The sequence below is a fragment of the Peromyscus eremicus genome, chromosome 5 (assembly GCF_949786415.1).
Source record: "Peromyscus eremicus chromosome 5, PerEre_H2_v1, whole genome shotgun sequence".
Taxonomy (NCBI): domain Eukaryota; kingdom Metazoa; phylum Chordata; class Mammalia; order Rodentia; family Cricetidae; genus Peromyscus; species Peromyscus eremicus.
The window spans coordinates 55,994,230-56,020,798 of record NC_081420.1 but is presented as its reverse complement, the minus strand read 5'-3'; the positions used below and the strand labels follow the sequence as shown (position 1 = coordinate 56,020,798).

The 26,569-nt window shown below is 42.3% G+C and overlaps 1 protein-coding gene across 1 annotated transcript; it reads right to left on the bottom strand.

The window, feature by feature from the left end:
- Positions 1–517: 517 nt before the first annotated feature.
- Rbm17 (RNA binding motif protein 17) lies at positions 518–25,046 on the bottom strand. Its single transcript, XM_059263492.1, has 12 exons — positions 24,923–25,046; positions 19,212–19,349; positions 15,443–15,559; positions 13,393–13,559; positions 12,103–12,200; positions 10,168–10,224; positions 7,611–7,752; positions 4,778–4,941; positions 3,414–3,487; positions 2,539–2,637; positions 1,136–1,208; positions 518–1,031 (listed from the first exon to the last, which is right to left on the bottom strand). Exons 2-12 carry the CDS (start codon positions 19,332–19,334, stop codon positions 928–930), a joined length of 1,218 nt encoding a protein of 405 aa, XP_059119475.1. The 5' UTR covers positions 19,335–19,349; positions 24,923–25,046; the 3' UTR covers positions 518–927.
- Between the last annotated feature and the right edge of the window lie 1,523 nt (positions 25,047–26,569).

Here is a 26,569-nt window from a genome sequence, read left to right as displayed (position 1 = left end):
GCCCTGGTACTGAACTCAGTACTAAACACTTCTTGTTTCCTTTTTCTGTAGTCCAGCTGTTTTTTAAGAACCTTGTACCACTGTGCTTCAAGAGTATAATTTCCCACATTTACAGAATCATAGTAGTTGACAGTATCATTTAAATAGCTAACTTGGCAGAATTTTGTGAATTTTAAGACTACATATACTAGAACTAACAGTTTCAGATTTTGCCAGTATACACAACTCCAAGGAGCAGCCACTCCCAAAATGTAACTGGACACACACTTATAATGCAGGTTCTAGGTTTTAAATTACCTGATGTTTCTAATCCACCCTAAATGATTTCTATACCCATATACTGCACAAAACTATCACAAATCCTATAGTCTGGCTTAGCTTAAACAGCAAATAACTCAACCCAGCACGTAGGCCACATGAGCTCTTGATTCTGCAATCTTAATTCAGGCTAAGGGTTTTTCCTGACCAGAGTCACTGAACTTCACTATATAGAAAGCAAGCATGTTCACCTCCAGCAGACCGCCAAGATGTGACTTTATTGTACAATGTATAAAGCTACAGCTCCATAACTTGAAGGCTTTATTAAGGAGGAAGAGGATGACTTAATACAAACTCCATTCTCAGCCTTTCTATATCTTTTAGGGCCAGACATGCTGCATGGCATGAAATCCCAGTGAAAGCTACCACACAGAAGCAGCAGCGAGAAAACAACCAGAGGCACACAGGTTCTTTTTTTTTTTTTTTTTTTTTTTTTTTTAAGGATTTTTATACTATATTAAAAAAACCACAAAATAAAAAAGGGATCCATCAACATATATCTCAGAAGTCCGTCCAAGAGTCTGTGTCCAACAGCCATGGAGGCTGACGCCTATGTCATTGCTCAGTCTGCAGCTCATGTAAGGATCATGGAGGTGACTTAGGTGACAATCAAACTTGTTCCGCGAGATCCAAGACTCGGAATTTATCCAAATTGTAGAAACATGCTTTAACCACCCGTCCACCAAAATACCTCCCATTCAGATCAACAACAGCTAAAAAGCAAACAAAAAGACAATCAGTTAATACAGGTATCCTGGAAGATATCAAAACAAGCAGTAACTTTAATATTTGTTAAAATCTTTAATTATCAGTGTACCTTTAATTGCTGATTCAACTCTCTCAAATTCCAAAAATATCCGTACTGCTTCATCATCAGGGGCACCAGGAATCTAGAATGGAAAGGACCATAGGAGTAAAGTTGTGTGTCCGTGCACATACTCTAATTATAATCATTTGTGTGTGTGTGTGTGTGTGTGTGTGTGTGTGTGTGTGTATGCATGCATACACACATACATATGACAAAAATGGTCAACCATCAAGGAAATAAATATAAATTGCTCATATCAAAATATACGAATGCTCTTTGAGGGTACTGTGTTAGGGGCTGAGAACACATCTAAAGCTAATCGATTGCAGTCTTTTGACTTCCTGGAGGACGCTGCCCATGGCAGCCAGCATATAATCAAGTGATCACACCATCAGGAAACAACGAGGTGAAGACACAGCAGCAGGGAAAGCAGAAACTTTAGTACACGGCACTACTCCAGCTGCTTTCACACAGGTCTGCATTTTGACTTTAGCTTTTCAAGCCTTCCATAATATGGCTCCATTCCATTTATGTAAGCAGAACTCTCAACTAATTCCCCAAGGAGTCCTCACTCTCCTATCTATTGCCTTAGTCTGAACACCCGCCTCCACGACTCCCCACATATCCTATCAGAGCTAAGCTCACACCTGATGGTGTTCATAAGCCTCCTCCTCCTCCTGTTTTTGCTGACCCTTTTCTAAGATCTGTACTTACCAACACTACTAGGTCTACTGTTTTATATTTCCTGGTTATTTGCTATGTGCTATGTCTCTTCAACTGAGCATATTCCTCAAAACATAACACATTTCTGGTTTCTTAAATGTTCTCAATAAAGAAGGGCTCTATGAGAGGCTAAATACTTACAAAATGATGTAATAAAATATTTGCATTATACTACCAAATAAAATCTACCTCTTTTTTTTTGTTTGTTTTGGTTTTTTTTTGTTTTTTTTTGTTTTGTTTTTTTTGAGACAGGGTTTCTCTGTGTAGTTTTGGTGCCTGTCCTGGATCTCTCTCTGTAGACCAGGATGGCCTTGAATTCAGAGATTCGCCTGGCTCTGCCTCCCACTGCTGGGATTAAAGGTGTGCAACCCCCCTACCCCTAAAATCTACTTTTGTTTTTACAATTAAAACTAACACATAGCTGGAAGTGGTGACGCACGCCTTTAGTCCTAGCATTTGGGAGGCAGAGGGCAGGCAGATCTCTGAGTTCAAGGCCAGCCTGGTCTACAAAACAAGATCTTGTCTTAAAAACAACCAACCACAAAATAACAACAACCTAGCACATATGAGAAATGTAACCAATATGCATTGGCTTTTGTAGTAAGACAGTGGATCAATGCCAATGCTACTTGTGGAAGAGAATTTATAATCTGCCAATTACAAGTTATATCAAAGGAAAATCTTCCTACCTCAAATATCACACATTTCCCAACTTTGCCATATTTTTCACATTCTTCCTTGGTTTCAACTTCCAAGTCTTCATCGACCTCTCCTGCACCAACCATGTTCTATAAGAAACAGACCAACAATTAAGCACCAAGCATAATTTACAAATGTGTAAGGGTTTTGGAAATAACATTTTCTTTCATAATGACAAGCGTTCTCTCCCTTCACTCACCCAGGACTAGAACCTTGCACATGCTAGGAAGCACTCTAACAATGAGCAACACCCCAGATGTGGGGCATGTTCTAATCCCCAAAACACAAGGAAAACTCTGCCCCTCAAGTACTCAAAGCTGGCATTCCTGTAAATACACATGAAGCCTTGAAAAGTGCTACAAGACTATGTGCACAGAACTACACTTAAGAGGATGTTCCAGAAATTTCCAACGCTTTCAACTAATTACTTCAATGTCACACTCTACTGAGAGGATAACCCAAACCATCTGTAAGGCTGTACCCAGTATCTGTACTACCTGCAAAAGTATCATTTTCAGTATTCTTTTAAACAGTTTACTGATTATTATATGGATGGGCATTTTGCTTGAATGTATGTCTGTGTACCATGTGAGTGCCTGGTGCCTTCAAAGGCCAGAAAGGGGTGGATCCCCTGGAACTGGATAGATCCATATAGACAATTGTGAACCATCATGTGGGTGCTGGGAAACAAACCTGGGTCCTCTGGAAGAGCATCCCATGCTCCTAACCACTGAGCCACTGCTCTAGCCCATATTTTCAGTCTTCTTGACTTTTAGGTTATCAGTGGGACTTTGTGAAAGACCACAGAGACAGGTAGATCGGGGTAACACAGAATCAAGGGGGACAGGTTTCTTTTACTTCTTACCCTCAGCAGGACCACTTTAGTAGGGCACTTAAGTATTTCAGTTAATGGATTTGAATCCGACTTCTTGGATGCATCTGTATCAAAACATTATCAGACACTATGAAGGTTAGTTTTAATTGTCAGCAACACAATCTAGAACCATCCAGAAGGGCCTCTGAGAATGTCTGCGAGATACTATCTTAATTACATTCGTTGACATGGGAGAGCCTCTGGGTTTGGAAGCCTAGACTACACCAGGCTGAGAAAGCAAACTAGAACTAGCTCGCATGCATTAATTCACTGCTCCCTTCTCCAACTACACTGCTTCAGATTCCTGCTGTCACCCCTCAGTAATAGACTGCAACCTGGAACTGAGCCAAGTAAACCCTCTATGAGGTTCTTCTGTCCGTGTACTTTACTACAGCAACAGGAAATGAAACTAAAACAGAAGTGTTGTAGAACTGAGTCCCATCACATGACTAATTCAATTACAATAGCAATTTCATTATTTGTGCCCTCAAGTCATCTATAAAAGCATCTATATGCAACCAGTCCCTGCAATAAAAACATGTTTTTCTTTGATACATGCTTTTATGGTATTTTCTGAATGTTTCCAGCTTCTACCATTACCTTTTGCTTCTTTCATTTCCTGAAGGCTGGCAGAGCACACAGATTATAACACTTACTGATGGACGACCCTTGTCTTGGAGTAACAGTTCAAGGTTGCTGGCCTAGACAATTATCTAGCCACTAGCTAACTGACTTTAGATACTACTGTAAACTGGAATAACTATTGTTTTTGCAACCAGTACTCAGCATTCAGGTAACTGGCTGCTGCTGAGGCGGTGTATTAACAGGGCTGCCAGTCAAGGTGTTAGTGTATTTTAGGGAAGGGAATTCAGATAAGCTGATTTATAATTAAACCACTTTTTTTCTACTTAAAATGCTAATGCTAAGATATGCTTCATTCCTATTTTCTATACACACAGAACAAATTATAAAAATCAAATGAAAATCAAATAGCAACTCGGTAGGTACTACAAAGCAACAGTAGACCTCAACAAATGAATGGTCAGTAAGTGAACCAAAAACCACATCTGTATTGGAAGGGTAAAGGAAGATCCACTGAAGATGTGAATAAAGAGGACACTGAATATTTATTATCAAGCTATGGAGATTCTTAGCCTAATCAAAGCAGCTGGGTAACTTTGCCACAAGCATATTTCATCTCTGTCTTGGCTCTGAAGAAAATAAAGACGAGTCTCAAGGCTTCCTGGTTTCATAAGACAGCAGGGGAAAACACGTCATAACAGAAATCACTGTGCACCAAAGGGAGAGTACACGTCCCTCTGGGCTGAAGGACCCACACTGCTCTGTGAACTTACCCTGAGACTCGCCCTTCTCCGTCGCATCACCCACAATGATCTTGCCGCCCCGCTTGCTGGTCTTCTCCACTGACAATGCAGTACTCAGCCCTTGCTCATGTTTCCCCAGCCCCTGGCCTTCCCGGAAGCCATACTTCTGCATAATCTTATGAGCCACGGTGCCACTAGGAGGAAAGGAAAAGGGTCCTTAGAGTCGATGCCATTGACACTGGAACACAAGGGATCTATGGCAGCAATGCCCTGGCCGGAAACAGTGTGCATACCACAAGGCTTCAAGACACACAGTTAGTAGTGGCTTCTAGATGGAAACCTTGGGGATGCCCAGGACGGAAGAAGTATAAAAAGCTAATAAATGCAACTCAAGATAGCCGAGTTTATCTCTGTGGGGAATGATAGCTTCTTTAAGAACAGCTTTGTCGTGTAAGACAAACTGTATCTCCGTGAGCTGCCTGTCTGCACAGCTACCTCGCTTAAGAGCAGTTGAAAATGGTGGCCTGTCAAGTTCTGAGTACGAGGTTTCAGATAAGAAGATTGTATTTTCTCGTGGCACAGCAGAAACTACAATGAAAGAACCTTAGAAAGCATCCACTGAACGGACAGGAAGTAAAACAAGGCCAAGGTTAGATGGCTAGTTTAAGGTCAAATGCACAGCAAGAAAGCACTGGAAACGCTTTTTCCAGGTGTTAAGGGCACAAATGGAATTGGATTCTCGGTCTGCTGCGTTCTGTAAGAGTGCACAATTTCCTCCTGGTGTCCAAGGGTCTCAAGGGCCCCCGGTGACACCATCTGCCTGCTTTGATCACGAGCCCAGCTTCCACCAGAGCTGCACCTGCCTGTCTTCTGTAACTCCTCTCAGATTTTCTTTGAACAAGCTATTCCCGGGCAAAGCAAACTACTACGAAGGCTAAACTATACCATGTTGGATCCTTTTGAAGTTAGAAATCCAATTCTCATTAAATGACAGTTTCTATGGTGAGCAGGAAGGACAAGAACCAGAAGCATGTCCCCGCTACCTTCCCCTCCAGTGTAGGGCTGTGCAGTGAGAGAGGCACTGTCCTTAAGACAGCCATCCTGACCTGCACCAACACCCGCACTGCTAACTGTACTGTGTGCTTACCAGCAGTTGAGACCGGTGTGACTGAAGAAAGTCTTTTCATTATTTGAAAAGCCCTCCCACTGCATGAAGCCAGCCACCTATCTGCTCCAACTCTTTCATCAGTACCTCCCGAGAGCTCTCAGAATCCAGGTACACACAGTGGCCACTCAGTGGGACTACTGTGGGGCGTTTACCCAACCACCCCCACAGTTCCCCAGAGTTTTCTTGAGTGCGAGCAGCAGGAAATATTAGATAGAAGGATTTATTGCAAAGAATATCGCGGAGATAAACAGATAGAAAATAAAGGATAGCCTCGAGAGGGCCTGGAACCTATTCCAACGGGCCCCGACTGTCTCTGCCCCAGGGTTTTTATAGAGACGCCAAGGGGTGGAGCAAAAGACCTCCTCCCCCAGCACAGCCAAGTGCAGACCATCTCAGACACCTGCACTCAGGCCCGTGGTCTAATCATCCTCTATGAGGACCTGCTGGGTAAAGCCACGAGGAACCCGAGAACGGGCTCCCACAGACTACCACACCTATTGTCTCACTAACAGCATTTCTACTCCAGCAGCATCCTGCTAAGCAGCATCCTGCTAAGCAGCATCCTGCTAAGCAGCATCCTGCTAAGCAGCATCCTGCTAAGCAGCATCCTGCTAAGCAGCATCCTGCTAAGCAGCATCCTGCTAAGCAGCATCCTGCTAAGCAGCATCCTGCTAAGCAGCATCCTGCTAAGCAGCATGGAACAAATCATTTAGGGCAATGCCACTTGAGCAGCCCTTCACAGCATTAGAGCTGAGATAAAATACAGTGGCACACCCCTGCAATCCTAACGTCAGACTCTGGAGACTGAGGCAGGCGGCCGGAGAACAATGAGTTGGAGGCCAACCTGGGCTATATAAGGAGACACTACTCCAGAACCAATGAATAAAATCCACCAGTCGTACTCAAATGTTAATCTTAAAACTCATTTGTTCGCCGGGCGGTGGTGGCACACGCCTTTAATCCCAGCACTCGGGAGGCAGAGGCAGGTGGATCTCTGTGAGTTCGAGGCCAGCCTGGACTACCAAGTGAGTTCCAGGAAAGGCGCAAAGCTACACAGAGAAACCCTGTCTCGAAAAAAAACAACAAAAAAAAAACACCTCATTTGTTCATACTATGACAAACACATGTCTATATAGTTAGAATAACAAAGGAGCCTTCTACCACTGAACTCCACCCCCAGCCTGAACAGTTTCTTAAAACCAAAGGTGTAAGACCACAATCTAAGGCAAAGGACCCATTTCTTCAGGAAAATCCAGTGTCCCTCACCCTTTGGAGATAACCCAAACCATTTCTAACTCCTATGAGCCATTCTATTTGCATGTTATAAAAAACAGTATAATTAACTATCAGAAACTTCTCCTATGTATAGAAATAATGTGTCTAAATCAGCCATGACTTGTATTAGAAGGCTGCTTTGTACAAACCCTCAGCGGGTTGGAAAACACTCAACATGGTTTGAAGACTAATCCTTTACAGAAAAACATGTGACAGTCTTCATTTTCAAATGAGTTCCACCCATAGAGGGTGACAAACACTTCATACTGTTTTTCATTCTCACTGTGTAGTCCAGGCTAGCCGGAAACTCGATATCCTCTGCGCTCCACTTTCAAAGGACTGTGCCACACCCACACCCTGAGTCTCAAGCCACTTGTGATATTTTTCTTAGCTGGCTAGGACACTTAAAGCTCTAATTACCCCATGTTAGCAAGGAAGGAGTTGCTGGGTCCAGTTGGAGATCTTGGTCTATCCGGCTCCTCATACACTGGGGGAGGAATAGCAGCTTTGGAAGACTGAGATCGAGGTCTTGAGTCCTCTTCATAAGGAAAATCTCGGGGTACTGTTGGAGAAAAGTAAAGTAGGCGGCTCACCACAGCGCCAAAAAACAAACAAAGAAACAAACAAAAACACCATCCAAAGCTTCACTAGCTTCAACTGTCCACCGTGAGCTGATTTCACCTACATTTTTATGTTCTTTCTTTCCTAAAAAACACTGTCCCTACTTCAGCAGTCTTCACAGCCAGCATGAATTGTTCGGAGATGATTTTTTAGACTCATTTATATACCTTCTGTGTATGCCTGAGTGTACGTATGGACAGGTGGTTGATGCTAGGAACCGAACTCATGGCCTCTGGAAGCAGCAAGCCCTCTTAACTGGTGAGCCACCCATCTCTGCACTCTTGGTATTATTTTTTTTAACAATTAAATAAAAACTATATAATTAGAATTCAGAACAGTAGGCTACATTATTCATTCACATGTTTTGCTACCTTCTGTCCCTCTGATTTTTCTGATCTACAGCATCTATGTAGGTTTTTAAAAAACTAGAGTAGGAGAAGACTCTTAGTTCTACTGCTCATATCTTCCCAGGCATACTTTTTCCCATCTTACTGAAATGCTGCTCACCCGCTAAAGCACTCACTTAGATGTCAGCAACTCTGCTTGACTGCAAGATCTCTGTATGCTCATGGAGATGCAATGTAACTCTCACTGGAGTGCCACAGCATCAGAGTACCTGCTCTAGACTCTAACTTAGCTAGCTGCAAAGACCATAAAATAAATAAATAAATAAATAAATAAATAAATAAATTAATTAATTAAAAAAATAAAAAATCTGTGCTGTCAGGACCATATTCAGTTGCTTTTTAATGCAGTTGCATATTAGCATCAACAGGGAACTTTAAAGATATCAGATGCACGGCCCTCCTGTCAGAAACTGGTTTCAACTGCAGTCTGTCAGGTATTTTGTTTAAACAATATATATTTGATGATATTCTTAAATTATCTTCTTTTAAAATATAATAAACAGCATACTACATATTAAAAAATATTAGGGCTGGAATGATGGACCGGTGGTTAAGAGTACTGGCTGCCTTACTGAGGGCTCAGGTTCGGTTCCCAGCACCCACATGATAGCTCACAACCTTCCTAACTCCAGTTCCAGGGAATACAATGCTCTCTTCTAATAGCCACAGGTATCAAGTATAATGCAGGCAAAACACTCATACACATAAAATTAGAATAAATAATAAATATTTTTAAAAGATTACTGACGGCTTTTAATTTTGTTTCATTTATTTTATGTGTGTGAGTCTTCTGCCTGCATTTATCTCTATGTACCAAGTATATGCACATCTGGGGCCCATAAAGAACAAGAAGAAGGTGTCAGATTCCCTGGAACTAGAGTTATAGATGGCTATTAGCCACTGTGTGAGTGCTGGGAATCAAACCTGGATCTTCTGGAAGAGGAGTCAGTGCTTTTGACCGCTGAGCAATCTCTGCAGGCCTACCCATTTATTTTTAATGATAGGTTAGGTATGGCTCAGCATACAGCACGGGACAAAGCCCAATTACAACCGCCAGATTTTAGAAGAGGTACAGAGGAGAATCAGCAGTGGGTGGGCATGTTTTTAGCAACATACGTATGTAGAAAACTACTGCTCAGTAACAAAAATTAATGGGAAATTTTTTAATCAAGAAAGGCACTGCCTCCTTGTGAAAGGTCACAAAATACAACAGGCTCTAAACCTCTGAGTTACAAAATCTCTTATCTATTTGTGATTTTTGAGACAGGTCTCACTCTATAGCACAAGCTAGCCTGGAAACACACTATACAGCACAGGCTGGCCTAGAATTTGAGTAATTCCTTTGTCCCCCATGCTGGGTAATGGGCATGAGCAACTACTGCTTTTATTAACTTCAAATGAATCTCACACAAACATGAAATCTTGATGAAAACAACAATAAAAACCAATTTATCTTCCTGTATAAAAATCTGCACTCACTGGGCGGTGGTGGCGCACGCCTTTAATCCCAGTACTCGGGAGGCGGAGGCAGGCAGATCTCTGTGAGTTCGAGGCCAGCCTGGGCTACAGAGTGAGTTCCAGGAAAGGTGCAAAGCTACACAGAGAAACCCTGTCTTGAAAAACAAAACAAAATAAAACAAAACAAAAAAAATCTGCACTCAGATCCTGATATTAAAATATTTCATGTGCAGGGTAGGGCATGGTGGTACATGCCTTTAACCCCAGCACTCAGAAGGCAAAGGCAGGTCAACAATAGTTTCAGGTCAGCCAGTACTACACAGTTGAGACCCTGTTGCAAAACAAAACAAAGCAAATCATCCCAGTTTAGCAGGTAGCAAGGGCCACTGTGACTTCAGGGGTGGAAACTAGAGATTCAAGCTTAGGATATCCACAGTCCATAAATATCTGTAAGAGAATACGAGGATAAAAGAAGAAAGCAATGTACATACACTCCTTGTCCTTCTCTACAAGAGAAGTAGGCGGGGCGATGGCGGCTCCTCCCATACCTGTGAAAACACAAGGAGTGTGCTTAAAGGACAGCACACTCACAGGAACTACTGTTCAGCGCTTGCCCATCAGTCGTATCACCACCCTTCTCTCCAAGAAAGAATCATCTCATCCCTCACGGCAACATGTAAGCAATTACAGGTCTAAAGCTGGTGTCAGAATGTAAAAAAGTAGGGGCCCAGGAGCTCCACGCCCTAACTGAGTAGCTAACAACTGACAGTTTCTGGGGACTACATACATAGTAAGACTGTCTCAAACACCACCATTACCAGCCCCACCACCAAATTACAAAACACCACCACCACCACCATCAACAACAACAAAACCCAATACAAATACATTTAATTCACACATCCATCTAATTACTAAGATATTTAAATTGTAAACTTCTTTTCCACTTGGCAGGTATTTTTAAAATTTAAATTATACTGTTGTAGAATATTATTTTAAGATGTTACATCTGTTTATGCTGTGGAACATTTGTTTAATGATGCAAAATGTTGCTTTCTTTTATGTTGCATTTGTTTAACTGTGAAGTTGTGTTACTGTGCCTGTCTAAATACCTGATGGTCTAATAAAGAGCTGAACGGCCAATGGCAAGGCAGGAGAAAGGATACGTGGGGCTGGAGAGAATAATTACAGGAGAAATCTGGGAGAAGATGAAGGAATGAGAGAGGAAGGAGGACCTTAGGGGCCAGCCACCCAGGCAGCCAGCTACACAGCCAGACATGGAGTAAGAAGGAAAGAAAGGAATACAGGAACAGAGAAAGATAAAAGTCCCGAGGCCAAAGATAGGATAATTTAAATTAAGAAAAGCTGGCAAGAAACAAGCCAAGCAAAGGCCCAGTATTTATAATTAAGAATAAGTCTCTGGGCCCCCAAAAGATCAAAGAGCCAAAAGTGAAAAAACAACAACAAACAACATTATACCCTACAACAGGCTTCAGCGTATAGCTGGGAAGACCATTCCTGCCATAAAACGGAACTACTATACAGAATGATACACACACACACAGAACTACTATACAGAATGACAACTATCAGGTCACATAATCCTTAGGGTTTATGTTCAAGACAACAAATTACAATGAGGGCTTCAGGCAAATAAAATCAGGGATAGACCAAAAGTGGGCCTATCATATCCAGAATCCACTGAGCCCCGAGACTCACACTAAAGTTAACAGACCCTACTAGGTGTCTCGAAGGTCTGAGATGCTTAGAACAGCGCCTGCTAGGTAGTAGAAAAGTAGAAGTTTCTGCCAACTAAGACAGCCAACTAAAGTCATGGTAAGCATACCATCATGAAGTCAAAAGATTATTCTATTCTTTCAAGTGCCATTAGCTACTGCTTGTAATTGCTAGGAATTTATTTTACACACAACTAAATCTCTACTCACAAAACTGTTAGTAGAAGGTTCAAGTCCCCAGTGCAGGTTTTGATCTCCCTGCTCTCTCAGGAAGCAGGTGAACACGCAAAGAAGCATAATGGGCTCTCAAATCCAGCTGAGTTAGAGACAAATGTGCTCTGAATATGGGTCTTCCCTCTCTACCTAGTGCTGACTGGAAATGCACTGGGCTTGAGAAGCAAGAGATGACCATGCCTCAAGTAAGGGTAAGTGCAGAAATAAAACTAATGCTATTTTCAAAATATACAGCAAACGTCTCCAAGTGTTTATGAAGTTCAGAGTGGAGTACATATGAAAACAGTATAATCCAAAGGTGCTATGGCATGTGGACTGGTGGGAATCTAAAGCACCTCCCCTGAACCCCTCAACTACCCAAACTAATGTAAAATAAACCATGTCTCAAATGAAAGCAAGAGCAAAGCCTGGGACAGCGCTGAGTCTAAAGTATGCTCATGTCTGTTTACGCCTTACTTCTTTTCCTCCGCTCTCGCTCATAATCTTCATCTTCATCAGAATCTGGGTCTGGTCGTCTTGAAAACCCGCTGGCTTCATGCCTGTCTTTACGCCTCCTGTAACAACAAAGTAATGAATGTTCATCACAGATAAATTAGTACAGAACATGAAGCTTAAATATCATTGTGACTGCCTCTTGGCAAAAAAAAAAAAAAAAAAAAAGGAAGAAAGAAAAATGTTCTTTGAGAATAAATTGTTAATTTATGTATATATGCTGGGGATGTATACAATAGAAAAAATTCAAAACAAAAAATGAACAAGTTGAACAGATACATTAGGGTAATCCATAGGAAGAAAATTTTGACATCTAACTTTTTATTTTAAGGCATATGCATATACAGTTTAATGATCTCAATTTTCTAGGCTACACATTCACTCATTAAAAAAAAACCCATCCAATAAATAAGAACTGCCATATTAGTATAGAATGCATATTAATTAACACAATTAAATATTTTAAGAAGCTAGGTATGGTGGCACGTCTTTAATCCCTGCACTCAGGAAGCACAGGCAGGCAGATCTCTGAGTTTGAAGCCAGCCAGGGCTACATAATGAGACCCTTGACTTAAAAAAAAAAAAAAAAAAAAAAAAAAAAATTAAGAAATAAATCCTATTGCCTATAATTTTAAAAAGCAAATGAAAAATACATGTACTTTCGCCTGGCTCAAAAATAGGAAAGGGGACCAGATAGAGTGGCACACGCCTTTAATCCCAGAACTTGGGAGGCAGAGGAAGAGGCAGGCAGGATCTCTTGAGTTCCAAGCCAGACTGGTCTACAGAGTGAGTTCCAGGACAGCCAGAGCTACACACAGAAACCCTGTCTCAAAAAACCAAAACCAAAAAGTTGTAAAGAAATAACACTGAAATAGTTGTGATTCTAGCAGACACAGCCCTGCAAACAATTTCAACATGGGTTTCTGTTGTGTTTTGGTTTTCAGACAGGGTCTCATGTAGCCCTGGCTAGCCTTGAACTCTGCAGGTGGATTATAGGAATGCAAAACCACACCAGGTGGGTTTTCTAGGTTACTTTTCTAATTCATGCAAAGTCTACACTTTAAGGTTTTCAGGGTCTATAAATAAACTTTCTGAAGTGCACTGTCCCACAGGGATGGAATGATTATAAATTCTTAAAAACAAGTAAACTCCTGCTGATTGAAACCCTAACTCCAGCCATAGAGACAACACTGAAATCCACTCATATGCACAACAACTGCAAGACATCTGTTCCCAAATCAAGATGAAGCTTACTTTTCTCTTTCTTCTATTTCCTTCTGTCTTTCCAGCTCCCGCTGCCTCTGCCGCTCTTCTCTCTGGCGCTTTACTACTTTCTCATAATCATTAGGAAACATAGGGTCATATTCATCAGCTAAGGGGATCAGAACCTCCCCTGCAGAAAACCCACTGGGGACAGGGTCCTGAGGAAGAAAAACATCCAAGTGAGTACCATCTTCATATCCTGCAGGGTTATCACCGGATCAAGGTCAAAGGATGACCAAAGAGAGGCCTTGCAGTGTGGTGGTATTTTATATTAATAAATAAAGTTGCCTGGGGTCAGAGCTATTAGAGCCATAGCAAGTGCGTGGCAGTGGTGGTGTACGCCTTTAAGGACCTGGAGGGCGGTACATACAAGCAGTGACGAGGCAGTCACATGATTGGGTTGACAACCAATCAGAAGCCAGAACAGAGAGACTTTAGAGACAGACACACAGGAAGGAGGGCTCCTCTCTTTCGCAGAGCTCTCTTGGCTGAGGAGGATCCCTGAATCAGGAAGGGTGAGGCTCTTGGCTCTGACCTCTTGGCTTTCTTCTCTAAATCGGCTCTGTGTTCTTCTGTCTGATAAAACCGTTGGCTACATCTACACTGAATTACATCTACATTGCAGGTTATCTTCTATTTCCTAGATGAGTAACAATCATAGCATACTACATCTCACCAGGTGGTGGCACAACCTGGCAATCAAGCGAAGCTTAATTATTCACAGAAAAGTACGACAGAACTTAGAAAGACTAAAACAATTCATGAACACAATCATTTCTTAAATGGGTTTTTGTTTTTAAGATTTATTTATTTATTATGTATACAGTATTCTCCCTGCATGTGTCCCTGCACACCAGAAGAGGGCACCAGATCTCATTACAAGTGGTTGTGAGCTACCATGTGGTTGCTGGGAATTGAACTCAGGACCTCTGGAAGAGCAGTCAGTGCTCTTAACCACTGAGCCATCTCTCCAGCCCTTAGATGAGTTTTAAACTACCACAGTCACCATTTGAATGACATCTGTAGAAAAATACATGTGAAAATGGATTATCATTTACTACATAGTGTCTTACTCCCTCCAGATAGTATCTCATAGAGCCACAAACTAGACACATAGGATGATGACCCCGAACAAGTCCCAATCCCCCTGCAAATCCTGGAGCCCTGTCCTATTAAAGACATGCAGCACTATGCTCAATTTTTATTTTTAATGCTTTTCTCTAAAATAAGCTCTGACACTGTTAATAGACAACAACTAGAAACAATTATATAGTTTACATACATCAACAGAATTAAATTATAGGTAATCTACCAAGGCAATACACTAAAGCCATTAAAAATGACCACATAGGGGCTGGAGATATGGCTCAGTAATTAACTGCACTGACTGCTCTTCCAGAAAACCCAGGTTTGATTCCCATCACCCACATGGTGGGTCACAACTATCTGTAACTCCAGTCCTAGGGGATGTGTCCCCACAGGCCACAGGTACACATGTAGTACAGTAAAACACTCAAACACACAAAAAGATTTTTAAATATTTCTGTATTTTTGAAAGAGATGGATGAACACTCACTGAGATATTAAGAAAAGCAAATTAGAGAACAGAAGGTAGAACTCATACAAGAAAGACATTCCAAAATTATGTAACTTTTAATGCGTGGAGAGTATGATTGAAAAGATACCTGCTCTTCTTTTTTGCCCATCTTTCATTCCTGATGAATGATTTACCTAAAACTATTTTAGGTAATAAAAGTAAACTTGAGCTGCAAAGGATACTAGCTTTCAATGGCTCAGGGGTTGAGAGTGCTTACTGCTCTACCAGAGGACCAGGCTTTGGTTCTCAGCACCCACATCAGGGTGTTCACAAATGCCTAAGTCCAACCCTAAGAGATCTAACGTCTTCTGGCCTCCATGGGTACCAGCACATACATGCGCACACATACACACACATAAAGTCTTAAAAAACCAGAGGAACGTATGTGTAAAATAAAGGAAACAGGAAATGCAACAACAAAGCCGCAGGTGTGTGCAGGCTTACCTTCAGGCCAGCTGCTACATGAGGTGGCGTGTCTACGATCTGCCGGTCGTCGGAGGAGCCTCCTCGCTTTAGGTCGATGACTGGGGCAAGGACTGTACTTTGTTTTGTCCGTTGGCTCTGACATCAGAGACAAGAGAAACACACCATGTTCCAAATTAAAATTCCTGCTACTTGCAACAGACACCTTTTCTGGTCTCTGTAACAAACCTCCAGCTGTGATAAAATCACAGTCTGAAACAGTAACAGTCTTTAATACAGTGTTTTCTGAGGCAGGGTCCTATGTAGCCCAGGCTGGGCCCCTGTGCCCTATGTAGCTGATGATGAACTTGGACTCCTGACCCACCTCACTCCACATCACTGAGTGTTGGTATATACCCAGACCCAGTTTATACAGTGCTGGAGATTTAACACAGGACTTCCTGAAGACTGGGCAAACACTCTATTAACTGAGCTATATCTTCATCCTTTTTGATCTTTTTTTCAAAGCACAGATTTCCTCCACTTTTCTATAAAGTTTACAGTAACTGTGACCACTTTCTGGTTAGCCTTAACTTCTCTACCTCCCGAGGACAAGCTCCTACCCTACCTCTTTTAGTATGACCTTACTCTGACCAATTAAAAGTACTTATACACTTACTTGGGTGTGTACCCATGTGTGTTTACATGCAAACACCACGGTGTCTGTATGGAGGTCAGAGGACAACGGAGGGACAGGTCTCTCCTTCCACCATAGGGTTCTAGTCAAACTCACGTCATCAGGCTTGACTCACTGAGCATCTCACCATCCTCAAAGTGCACTTTAACCAGCTGGTCTTTGTTTTTTTCAAACAAAGACCCTGACATTTCCGAAATGTACTTCTGGTCTGTGGGTGTCTTAATCTTAGCAGTCCCTCTTCCCCGGCACCATCACCACCTTTGTTTTCTCCCTGGGATGTTGTTCTTTCGAACGCTGTTTCTTCTAGACTGTCTAGTTAACTTAGACCTCTGCGATCCAGCATTTCTAAAACCCGGTAAAGCTCATAGGCAAGAATGTGTCTCACTGTGAGCTGGTGAACTACATCGAGTTCTCAGGTTGCTAAGATGCCATGGCTGATCAAATGGAATGATGGTGATCACGAAAGTTTAACTTCTCATTTTTACATTTTAAAGTGGTACAAACTTTCATTCTTATCAGGAAGTCTGAGCTCTCTGGACTTTAACAGGGCTTTAAGCAAACATGTCATGCAGGTATCAACTGCAAAATCACAACATAAACCTTAAAGTTTCCACAACAGGGGTTAGGATAATCATTTACTTGCTCATTTTTAAATTTAATAGGTATTTTCAAAAATGAAATACAAATGAAACCACAGCTTCATCTTTCAGGTACAGGTAAAATTTTTCTTTACCAAATATTTTTGACAAGTTTGATTAGTACTCTGAGAAACTCCCTGAGGAGTCCAAGAGAAACAACATAATGTAGCTTCACTTCCTCATAAGAAATTAAGCACAGAGAGAATCCTCAAAATTCATGTCAGAAGGTTATCAGACATGATTTTTTTTTAAAGTAATGTTCCATTTTGACCGATTAAAATCTATCTGCAGTATCAAGATATTTGCTAATAGCTGACAATAAAATATCTGGATAGCTAGGTGTGATGGCGCACATTTTTAATCTCAGCACTTGTGAAGCAGAAGTGGATGGATCCCTGAGTTCCAGGACAGCCAGGGCTATACAGAGAAACTCTGCCTTGAAAAGCATATAACATATACATATATATTCATATATAAGTGTATATATCGATAAGCAAAAATAAATATAAATTAAAAAGACTGAGGCAGAAAACCAACAGCTCAGATTTCATATGAAAATATTAATTTCTTGCTCCTAAGCAGCAACTTCTTAAAAACTAACTTTATATTTTCACACACACACAAAAATGTCATTTAAAAAAAACCAATGTGAGCTGGGCAGTGATGGTGCACACCTTTAATCCCAGCACTTGGGAGGTAGAGGCAGGCAGACCTCTGTGACTCTGAGGCCAGGCTGGTCTACATACTGAGTTCCAGGACAGCCAGGGCTACAGAGAAACCCTGTTTCGTCTTCACCTATACTACCAGGTTTTCTGCCACTTCAAACACGTACACAATGTATTCCATCATATTCATCCCTCAACTCATCACCTTCTCCACCTTCTCCCATTCTCACTGATCCCCCTCCTCTTCTAAGCTAACGTCTAAGATGGTTTTGAACCTATAGATTTTAACCTTTAGTTCATGAACAGATTTATGAACTGGCTAGATACAGAAAATGACAAATTAGACATGGCTTAAAAAGTCAGTTATACATAATCTATAAAATTGGCTTTTTTTGAAGGCAGGGTCTCATCATGTAGCCCAGGCTGATCTCAAACTTCTGGGCATTCCTCCTGCCTCAGTCTCACAAATTCTGGGATTAAAGATATGTACAGATGTTTTTATCTGGTAAAGACTATTTTGGGGGAGGGAGGTGCTGAGGATTGAACCTGATGACTCACACAAGCTAGGCAAGCATTCTATACACACATTATTTTAATTTTTGAGTGTTTTGCCAGTGTGCAGTCTATGTACCACATGCATGCCTACAGAGGTCAGAACTGTGTGTCAGATTCCCTGGAGCTGGAGTTAGAGGTTTTTTGTGAGATGCTTAATGTGGGTGCTGGGGTCTGAACTCACATCCTCTACAAGTGCAATAAATGCTCTTAACGGATGAGCCATCCCTCCAGCCACCAATGGAATCATTTCATTAGCAATCCTTCAGGGTCTACTTCCAAAGCAGCTTTTCTAAATCCCTCCACACCTTTTCTCATGCTATATACCAGACTGATACTCCTACCTCCGCCTCCTAAGTGCTGGATTACAAGTGTTGTGCTACCATGTTCAGCTTCAACCTTTATTACTTCCCTCTTTAAGGAGCCACAGTAAAGATACAGTATACATTGTCTGTGTGTCTATACTTCCTACAAGAGCAAGACCTTTACCTAAGAAACAAACACTGAGCAAAGTATTCTTATTCCTAAAATATACTGGACATTTTAGTTAAGAAACATCCAGTTCACAACTATACCTTCCATATTTTAAGTTTTGTGGTAGCCCACACCTTTAATCCCAGCACTTGGGAGGCAGAGGTGGATTTCTGTGTATTTGAGGCCAGCCTAGTCTAAACAGCCAGCTTCAGGCCATGTATTGAGTCCTGTCTAAAAAACAAAAACAGAAACAAAGAAATAGTGGAATTATTTCAAAGATAATGCTCATGTCCAATGCGTATACAACACAGACAAGAACAATTCCCACCTATAACTATACATGCTGGACATGTTCACAAATATGATGCCCTCTGTGATGTGCACCGTGGATCTGATTATTCTACTAAGCTGCTTCCAAGCTTCCTACAATAAAAATTAACAATGTACATTCCTGGGACCCTGTCTAGAACCAGAACCACCAGAATATTAGGACTCTAGCTATGAAAGAAGCATCTGAAACAAGTTCTCAGTCTCTGACACACTCAAATCTAGAGCCAGCCTCATGGATAGGAGTTGAGAGGACTGCTTTTCTTCACTCCTACTCCATGAAATAGTTCTGCTGTTCCCAAGAGCCAGGAGAAGGAAAGGAACCTCACCTCTCCATCCCTCTCTCCATCACTATTTCATATTGACCCAAGAAGGAGGCAAAAGAGCAAGTTTAAACCAAGGTATTCTCAAGAACTCGAGTGGTAGACTTGCCCACGCCTGCTCTGGCCTGTTTTTACCTTTGCTTGAGTGAGTGCTGCCTTCTTCACCTGAAGCTGGGACTGCAGAAGCTTGAAGTTTTTGGACCAGCCTTCGGTTTTTGAGTCACTGGTCTCCACTCCCAGGTCATCATATAGGGACATCTTTTTGGTTTAATGCTGAAAGGAAGCAAGAGCAGAGACTAAATAATATGAAACTGAAGCAAGTTTTGAACATCTCTGTGTTAAAATAGTTGCACCATGGACCCCTGTCGTGACAAATGCAGGGTTCTTTCTAATATGCAAAACTATACCCATGAACTATTTTAAAACAGTCCTCTAGAATTAATTTTTCTTTTAAAATTGGTTCTCATGTAGCTCAGGCTGGTCTTTAACTCCCCACAAAGATAAGGCTGGCCTTGAATTTGTGATTCTTTTACCTACACCTTCTGAGTGCTGGGAAATACTACTATGTCCAGCCTAGAATTAATTTCTCAACCTGAAAGACTGGTGAAGTGATTCATGAGTAAAATCAGTTCTAGAACAATGAAGTAAGATGGAAACTCTACATGTGCGGCATTATTACCTATAAAGATCAGTTTTAAAACTCTTCATCTCAATGGCAGAAAGCAGAAGTCTTATAAAAGCAGCAGTTTTTGGCTGGATCAGCACAGGCAGCTGCTCTTCATCAAGAAAACATGCAAACCAGGTGTGGTGGTTGGGAGGTGGAGGCTGGTGGATCTAGAACACAATGTCATCTAAACTACATAGGAGTTTGAGGTTAGCCTAGGACACATGAAACCCTGTCTTAAATAAATAAGAATCACATATTCACAGGAAAAAAGGGTGGTAAAATGATTCTGTGGTTTCATAAACATGACTATTGAGGGAAGAGTAATATAATAGAGGGGCTGTCTCGTAAACACTCCTGTTTCTCCACATCCACCCGTGGGGCTGCGGATGGAGCTCAAGTGGCAGACTGCAGAGCACACAGAAGCCCTGGGTTCTTAGAAGTTACAGGGAGGAGGATCAGAACATGGTCATCCTTGATTACATAGTGAGTTCTAGGCCAGCTTAAGCTACACCAAATCCTAGCTCAAAAAAATCTTTTCTGAAAAAAGGCAAGAAGTTGAGCAATGTTGAGTATATTTACCACCTGCCCTAGGTTTCTATTGTTGTGACAACACCATGACCTAAAGCAACCTGGGGAGGGAAGGGTTTATTTGGCTCACATGTCCCACCATAGTCCATCACTGAGGGAAGTCAAGGCAGGAACTGAAGCAGGGCAGAAACCTGGAGGCAGGAGCTAAAGCACAGACCATGGAGTACTGCTTACTGGGTGCTCTGCTTGCTTTCTTATACAACCCAGAACCACCTACCAAGGGTTGGAAACACCCACAATGGACTGGGACCACTCACATCTATCATTAATCAAGAAAATGCCCCCACAGACTTGCCTACAGGCCAATCTGATGGAGGCAATTTCTCAATTAAGGTTCCCTCTTCCCAGATGACTCTAGCTTATATCAAGTTGACAAAAAAAAAAAAAAAAAAAAAAAAAAAAAACTAAACAACAACAAAAAACTAGCCAGCACACTGCCATAGAAGTGTATACTTACAAATAGCTAATAGTGTATTTGTATTACATTTGTTTTGCCACAGGGCAATCTCACCAAGAGGCTAAGGAACATGAGTTCCAAGTCAGCTGGTGCCATATAGCAGTTTAAAAATAAAAAGTTAAAGAGGAAGTTCTCGGGATAGAGATGGGAGTGAACTAACACTAGAAAACACTGGTATACCACCCTATTCAAAGTGTCAACTCTGACACATGTATTTTCATAAATTTTGGGGTTAAAAAAACAATCAAACACTCTGAAGGATCTCAGCACTCAACAGAGCCCTTCCATCTGAAAATTCCTATTTAATACACACCACCTCTCTGTCTCTGTCTCTCTCAGACAGGGTCTATGTAGCTCTAACTGGTCTGGAATTGATACATGAACTAGGGTGGCCTCAAACTCATAAACCTTCTGCCTCCCAAGTACTGGGATAAAAGGCATGTACCACCACTCAAGGCTAATGCAATCTTCACTGCTGAATTAATGAGGTTTTGTGAACTACTGTGATTTCAATTCACTTCTCTAAATTGAAGATGGTCTGTTGACAATTCCATATGATCTGACTAGCTCTCCTTTGCCTTAAAAAAAAAAAAAAAACTTTAAAATATTAGAAACCAAAGTCATCTCTTCAGCATTTGATAGTTTTCTGTAACAGCTCACGAAATTACACCTTTATGTCTCAGTAGATATGGAAGAACGGTCTTCTGATTTTCTGAGTTTCGCTGACCTTTACGTTCACAGAACTGGACTATCACAGCAAAGCACGTTTGTCACCCCCGCATAAATGTACTAATTACTTCAATGATAACTACTACAAGCTCCTGTGAATTCATCAACTAAAACAGAAGACAGGATCTGGACAAGAAATCCCTTGGCTCCTCAAGCCAGCCAGGTGATTTTTCCCTAAATACTGCTATATTACTTCCTTGGTTTTTATTTTACCTTAAATAATTTTCCTTGCAAAGGACCTATTCCTTTTAAGGTGTATATATTTACCTTTGAGCTATTTTAAACACATGAATATATCATAGTTTAGTCATTAATCTCCCTACAAACACAGGGCAAACACTGAAGTAATACATTAAGGAGACTCTGGAGAGATCCAAACTTAAAATGTTTTGTATCACTTATATAATACGTTTAATTCATTAAGTCTGATGCCAGCTGATAAGAAGCAACATTTTCTAATATTTAGACATATCACAAGAATCAAGACTCAAATGTAAACACAAACAGAAGCTGGCCCTTATAATGTAAAATGTTTTAATGAATTCACGTGTGTCGAATGCCCGTAGAACTATGAGCATCTGAGATTACAGCCTTTCACCACCATGCTCAGCCACTGCCTGTGTGTGCTATAAGTATACATATGCATGTGGAGGCCAGAGATGGACACTTCCACAGTCACTCTCTATCCACCTTATTTTTTTGAGACAAGGTCTCTTTATCAAACCCAGAACTCACTGACGTGGAAAGACTAGCTAGCATGCCCCAGGGGACCTCCAGTCTTGGCTTCCTCAGAGCTGGGATTATAGGCATGCACCTCTGTGGGGAAATTTTTACATGGGTGTTGGGGTTCTTAACTTAGGGCCTCATGTTTACCCAACAGTAATTTACTAAGCCATCTCCCCAGTCCTTAGCTCATTTTTTTATGACAATATTACCCTTTGATCAGCCCACCTTATTGTATTAGTCGGGGTTCTCTAGACACTAGAGGAACAGAACTTACAGAATGAATATATATGCATACATGAATTTATATAGAGAATTACATATATAGAATGAATATATATGTGTATATATTATATAGATTTATTAGAATGGCTTATAGGCTGTGATCCAGCTACTCCAACAATGGCTGCCTACAAACTGATAGAGTCCAGTAGTTCAGTAGTTGTCCACGAAGCTGAATATCTTAGCTGGTCTCCAGTGTACACTGGAATTGAAGAAGTGGACTACTTACTAATGAGAAGAAGAGCAAGCAGGCAGGGCAAACTGCCTTCTTCCACACAGAGGCTGCCAGCACAAGGTGTGGTCCAGATTAAAGGTGGATCTTCCTACCTCAAAGATCCAGGTTAGGGACTAGAGAAATGGTTTAGCCATTAAGAGCACTGGCTGCCCTTCCAGAGGTCCTGAGTTCAATTCCCAGCAATCACATGGTGGCTCACAACCATCTCTAATGGGATCTGATTCCCTCTTGTGATGTGCATGACGACAGGTCACTCGTATACATAAAATAAATAAATATTTAGCCAGGTGGTGGGTGGTGGTGCATACCTTTAATCCCAGCACTCAGGAGGCAGAGAGGTAGGTGGATCTCTGTGAGTTAGAGGCCAACCCGGCCTAGAGTGAGATCCAGGACAGGCTCCAAAGCTACAAAGAGAAACCTTGTCTTGAAAAAAAAAAAAAAAAAAATCCAGATTAGAAGTGGGTCTTTCCACTTCAAATGAAAGCTGGGTGTGGTGGCGCATGCCTTTAATCCCAGCACTTGGGAAGCTGAGGCAAGAGGAGCTCTGTAAGTTTAAGGACAGCCTGGTCTAAAGATCAAGTTCCAGGATGGCAAGGATGTTACACAGAGAAACCCTGTCTTTAAAAAAAAGAAAAAAAAAAAAAAAGCAAAAAACACCTCACAGGTGTGCCCAGCCATTTGGTTTCTTAATTCCAGAGGTAGTCAAGTTGATAACCAAGAAAGAGCAACCATTGCAAGCCTACCCCTTGTCAGCATGACACACAATCATACCTTATATACAAGACGGAATGAGGACTTTTTACAGAATTATTTATTCCCCTCTATCTGTAGCTACGCCATCTTCGACAGTTTAAATTTCCCATCAAAATTACCAAAATTCCATAGGCCAGAGCCTCTCAAAAACTAATTAGAGACATTTGTAACTTAAGCATACAGCAGAGCAGGTTTCCCTACTGTTCTCAACTTGCAGAATTACTACTAATGTAAACTGTTCCCTGCTGGATGTGTGAAAAAGCCATGCACAGGGGAAAATATGTAAAAACAAATAAGGGGTCACTAAGGACCCACATGATAGGAGAAAAGGGACTCCTGCAGCCTGTCGTCTGATTTCCACATGTGGCTTGTCCCTGAACCCCTAATCTTCCTGCCTGCACCTCCCAAGTACTGGTGGAGTTCAAGACGTGCCACCATCCCGGGCTCGATTATTCATATATACTATAATTCGCTTTCTCGAGATGTTTACAGCTCACCCCAGTATGTGTGCGCTGCACTGCATGATTTAAAAGAATCACCTGTCGCAATCCTACTTTCCATCCTCATGTGCCCTTTAATGTCAACGGTCCTCCCTTCCTGACTTAACAAAGGGTGGTCAGGATCTGATCACCCCTGTACATCCCTCTTAACTGCCTTAAACTGCAGAATACTCTACGGTGTTTCGCTGTTGATGCTTTTTCAGTTCCGCACTTCGAATAAAATCCTTCTAAAACTGAGTAAACATCAGCTCCTCTCCCAGGTCTTTTCAGGTTGTACTCTGGTTCTTCACATCAACCCAGGCCTGGGTTTTAAAGCCTGCTTCTTAGAGCTCTAACTCCTGGAGAAGTACCTCACTGAACTTGCAGCACGCATTCATAGCACACCTAGCCCAAGCAAACGAAGCTCAATACCCAGGGGATGGGCACGAACGATAAACTCCCCTTAACCCAGGGCTGAGGATGCCGGATTTACAACTGTCTCTACCTGACCAGGTGAGACAACTCCCTCAACCCTTACTTCTGGGGCCCCGGAAGGAAACAAGTTTTGGGGGGGGTTGCCCCTCCATTCCGTAGGCCGGACGCACCCCGCGTTACTGGGGTCTAGGGACCCAACAACTTCGTCTGGACATGGGCCATGAAGAGGTGAGGAAGGTACGTTCTTTAGTGTCAAGGCGATCAAGACAGGTGGAGGGGAGATCTAGGTGGCCCGGTCGAGCCTGGCAGATAGAAGAGGCCCGCAGCGGAGGGCTGGGAACCCCTGGGCAGCTCGGGGTGTCGCGCCCGCATCCCCGTGCCCCTCACGGCGCGGCCTAGAGTCGCGGCCTCGCGTCCAGCTCCTCCGTGGAGGCGCGCTCACCCAAGTCCCCGTTCCGGATCAGACCGCCTGCCCGGGGCCGCCACGGCGCTACTCACCCGGCCTTCCGAGACGACTCTGCCCATGGGCCACGGCGGCGGCAGCGCGGAGCCCGGCCGCCCTGCGCGGAAGCCCGCCGACAGCCGGAGCCCGCCGCGGCGCCGACCCTCCGCCGATTCCGCAGGGTGATCCACCGCGCGGGGTGAGAGAGCGGAGGCTGCCGGGAGCACACGTCTGCGCCTGCGCGTGACTCGCGGCCGCAAAGAGGCCCGGCCCGGCTCGCACTGCACCCTGCTGACGGGAGGACTACACTGCACCCCCTCCGCCTGCCTCTTATTTCACCAAGAGATGTCGCTATTGGTGCAAGGTTTTGAAATTCCATAGGGTTCATGACTTTTGAGTAAGAGCGATGAGAATCCCCTATTAGGCTCTAGCTATTCATTCCCAGCCACTCCTCTATAAACTAAAAGCTGGGAATGAATCTCTGTAGGCGATACTTTGCCGAATAGCATTGAAAAACACGCTGAGATTAGGGCTTCAGAGGAGAAGATAAACACTATAAACCTTGCCCACTTAAAAAAAATGAAGCGAGCCGGGCGGTGGTGGCACACGCCTTTAATCCCAGCACTCAGGAGGCAGTGGCAGGCAGATCTCTCTGAGTTCAAGGCCAGCCTAAACTACAGAGTGAGTTCCAGGGAAGGCGCAAAGCTGCACTGAGAAACCCTGTCTCGAAAAACCGAAAAAAAAAAAAAAAGTGTTCAAATAATTCTGAAAGTTTGAAAACTGGGAAAGATGTACCACTTTATGACAGATAAATAAAAAGAAATCAGATACCAACAGTGTGTACAGGTTGATTTCTGGACAAAAGTTTTAAATGAAATTTTATAAACACAATTCCTAATGAAAAATTAGGAAAAAATTTCCTAATGGGAAATCTATGCACCAGATAGCATAATCTCATTATTTATAGCAAACACTATAGGAAAGAGGAATTGGTGCGTTCTCTCTCTCTCTCTCTCTCTCTCTCTCTCTCTCTCTCTCTCTCTCTCACACACACACACACACACACACACACACACACACACACACACAGGATAGTTGAGATTTTGTTTTTATGGGGCTGGAGAGAGCAGTTAAGAACACTGGATGCTCTTCCAGAAGACCTTGGTTCACTATCCAGCACCCCCAGGGCAGTTTACAACATCTCTAACTCCAGTCCCAGGTGATCCAATGGCCTCTGTGAGCAATAGGCACACAGGTGGCACATAAACTTACATGCAGACCACCCATACTCATAAAATAAAATACATTTTAATTGAGATTTTAAAATAAAATTAATTTGTTAGGTCGTCTAATATGTAGACTTTCATCTGTTTTTTTTAAACTTTTTTGTTTGTTTTTGCTTGTTTTGGTTTGGTTTGGTTTTTTGAGACAGGGTTTCTCTGTGTATCCCTGACTGTCCTGGAATTCACTTTGTAGACCACCAGGCTGGCTTCAAATTCAGATATCTGTCTGCCTCTGCCTTCCGAACGCTGGGATAAAGACATGTGCCACTGTAACACAAATTTTAAAAGGTCTCATTAATAAAAAACAAACCTGAAGCAAGGTATTGGGGTGAATGCTGGAAGATCAGAGAAACAGAACAAGCCACAGGCACCTCACCTCACCTCACCTCACCAACTTCTCAGCTGATCCTGTTTTCTCAG

Bases quoted from the DNA above. Each gene is read 5' to 3' on its own strand.
- Rbm17 (XM_059263492.1), bottom strand. From the start codon at position 19,334: ATGTCCCTATATGATGACCTGGGAGTGGAGACCAGTGACTCAAAAACC. The intron at 15,560-19,211 runs GTAAAAACAGGC...CTCTGATGTCAG, and splicing joins CAGCACTCACTCAAGCAAAG to AGCCAACGGACAAAACAAAG. The intron at 13,560-15,442 runs GTAAGCCTGCAC...TTTCTTCCTCAG, and splicing joins ATGTAGCAGCTGGCCTGAAG to GACCCTGTCCCCAGTGGGTT.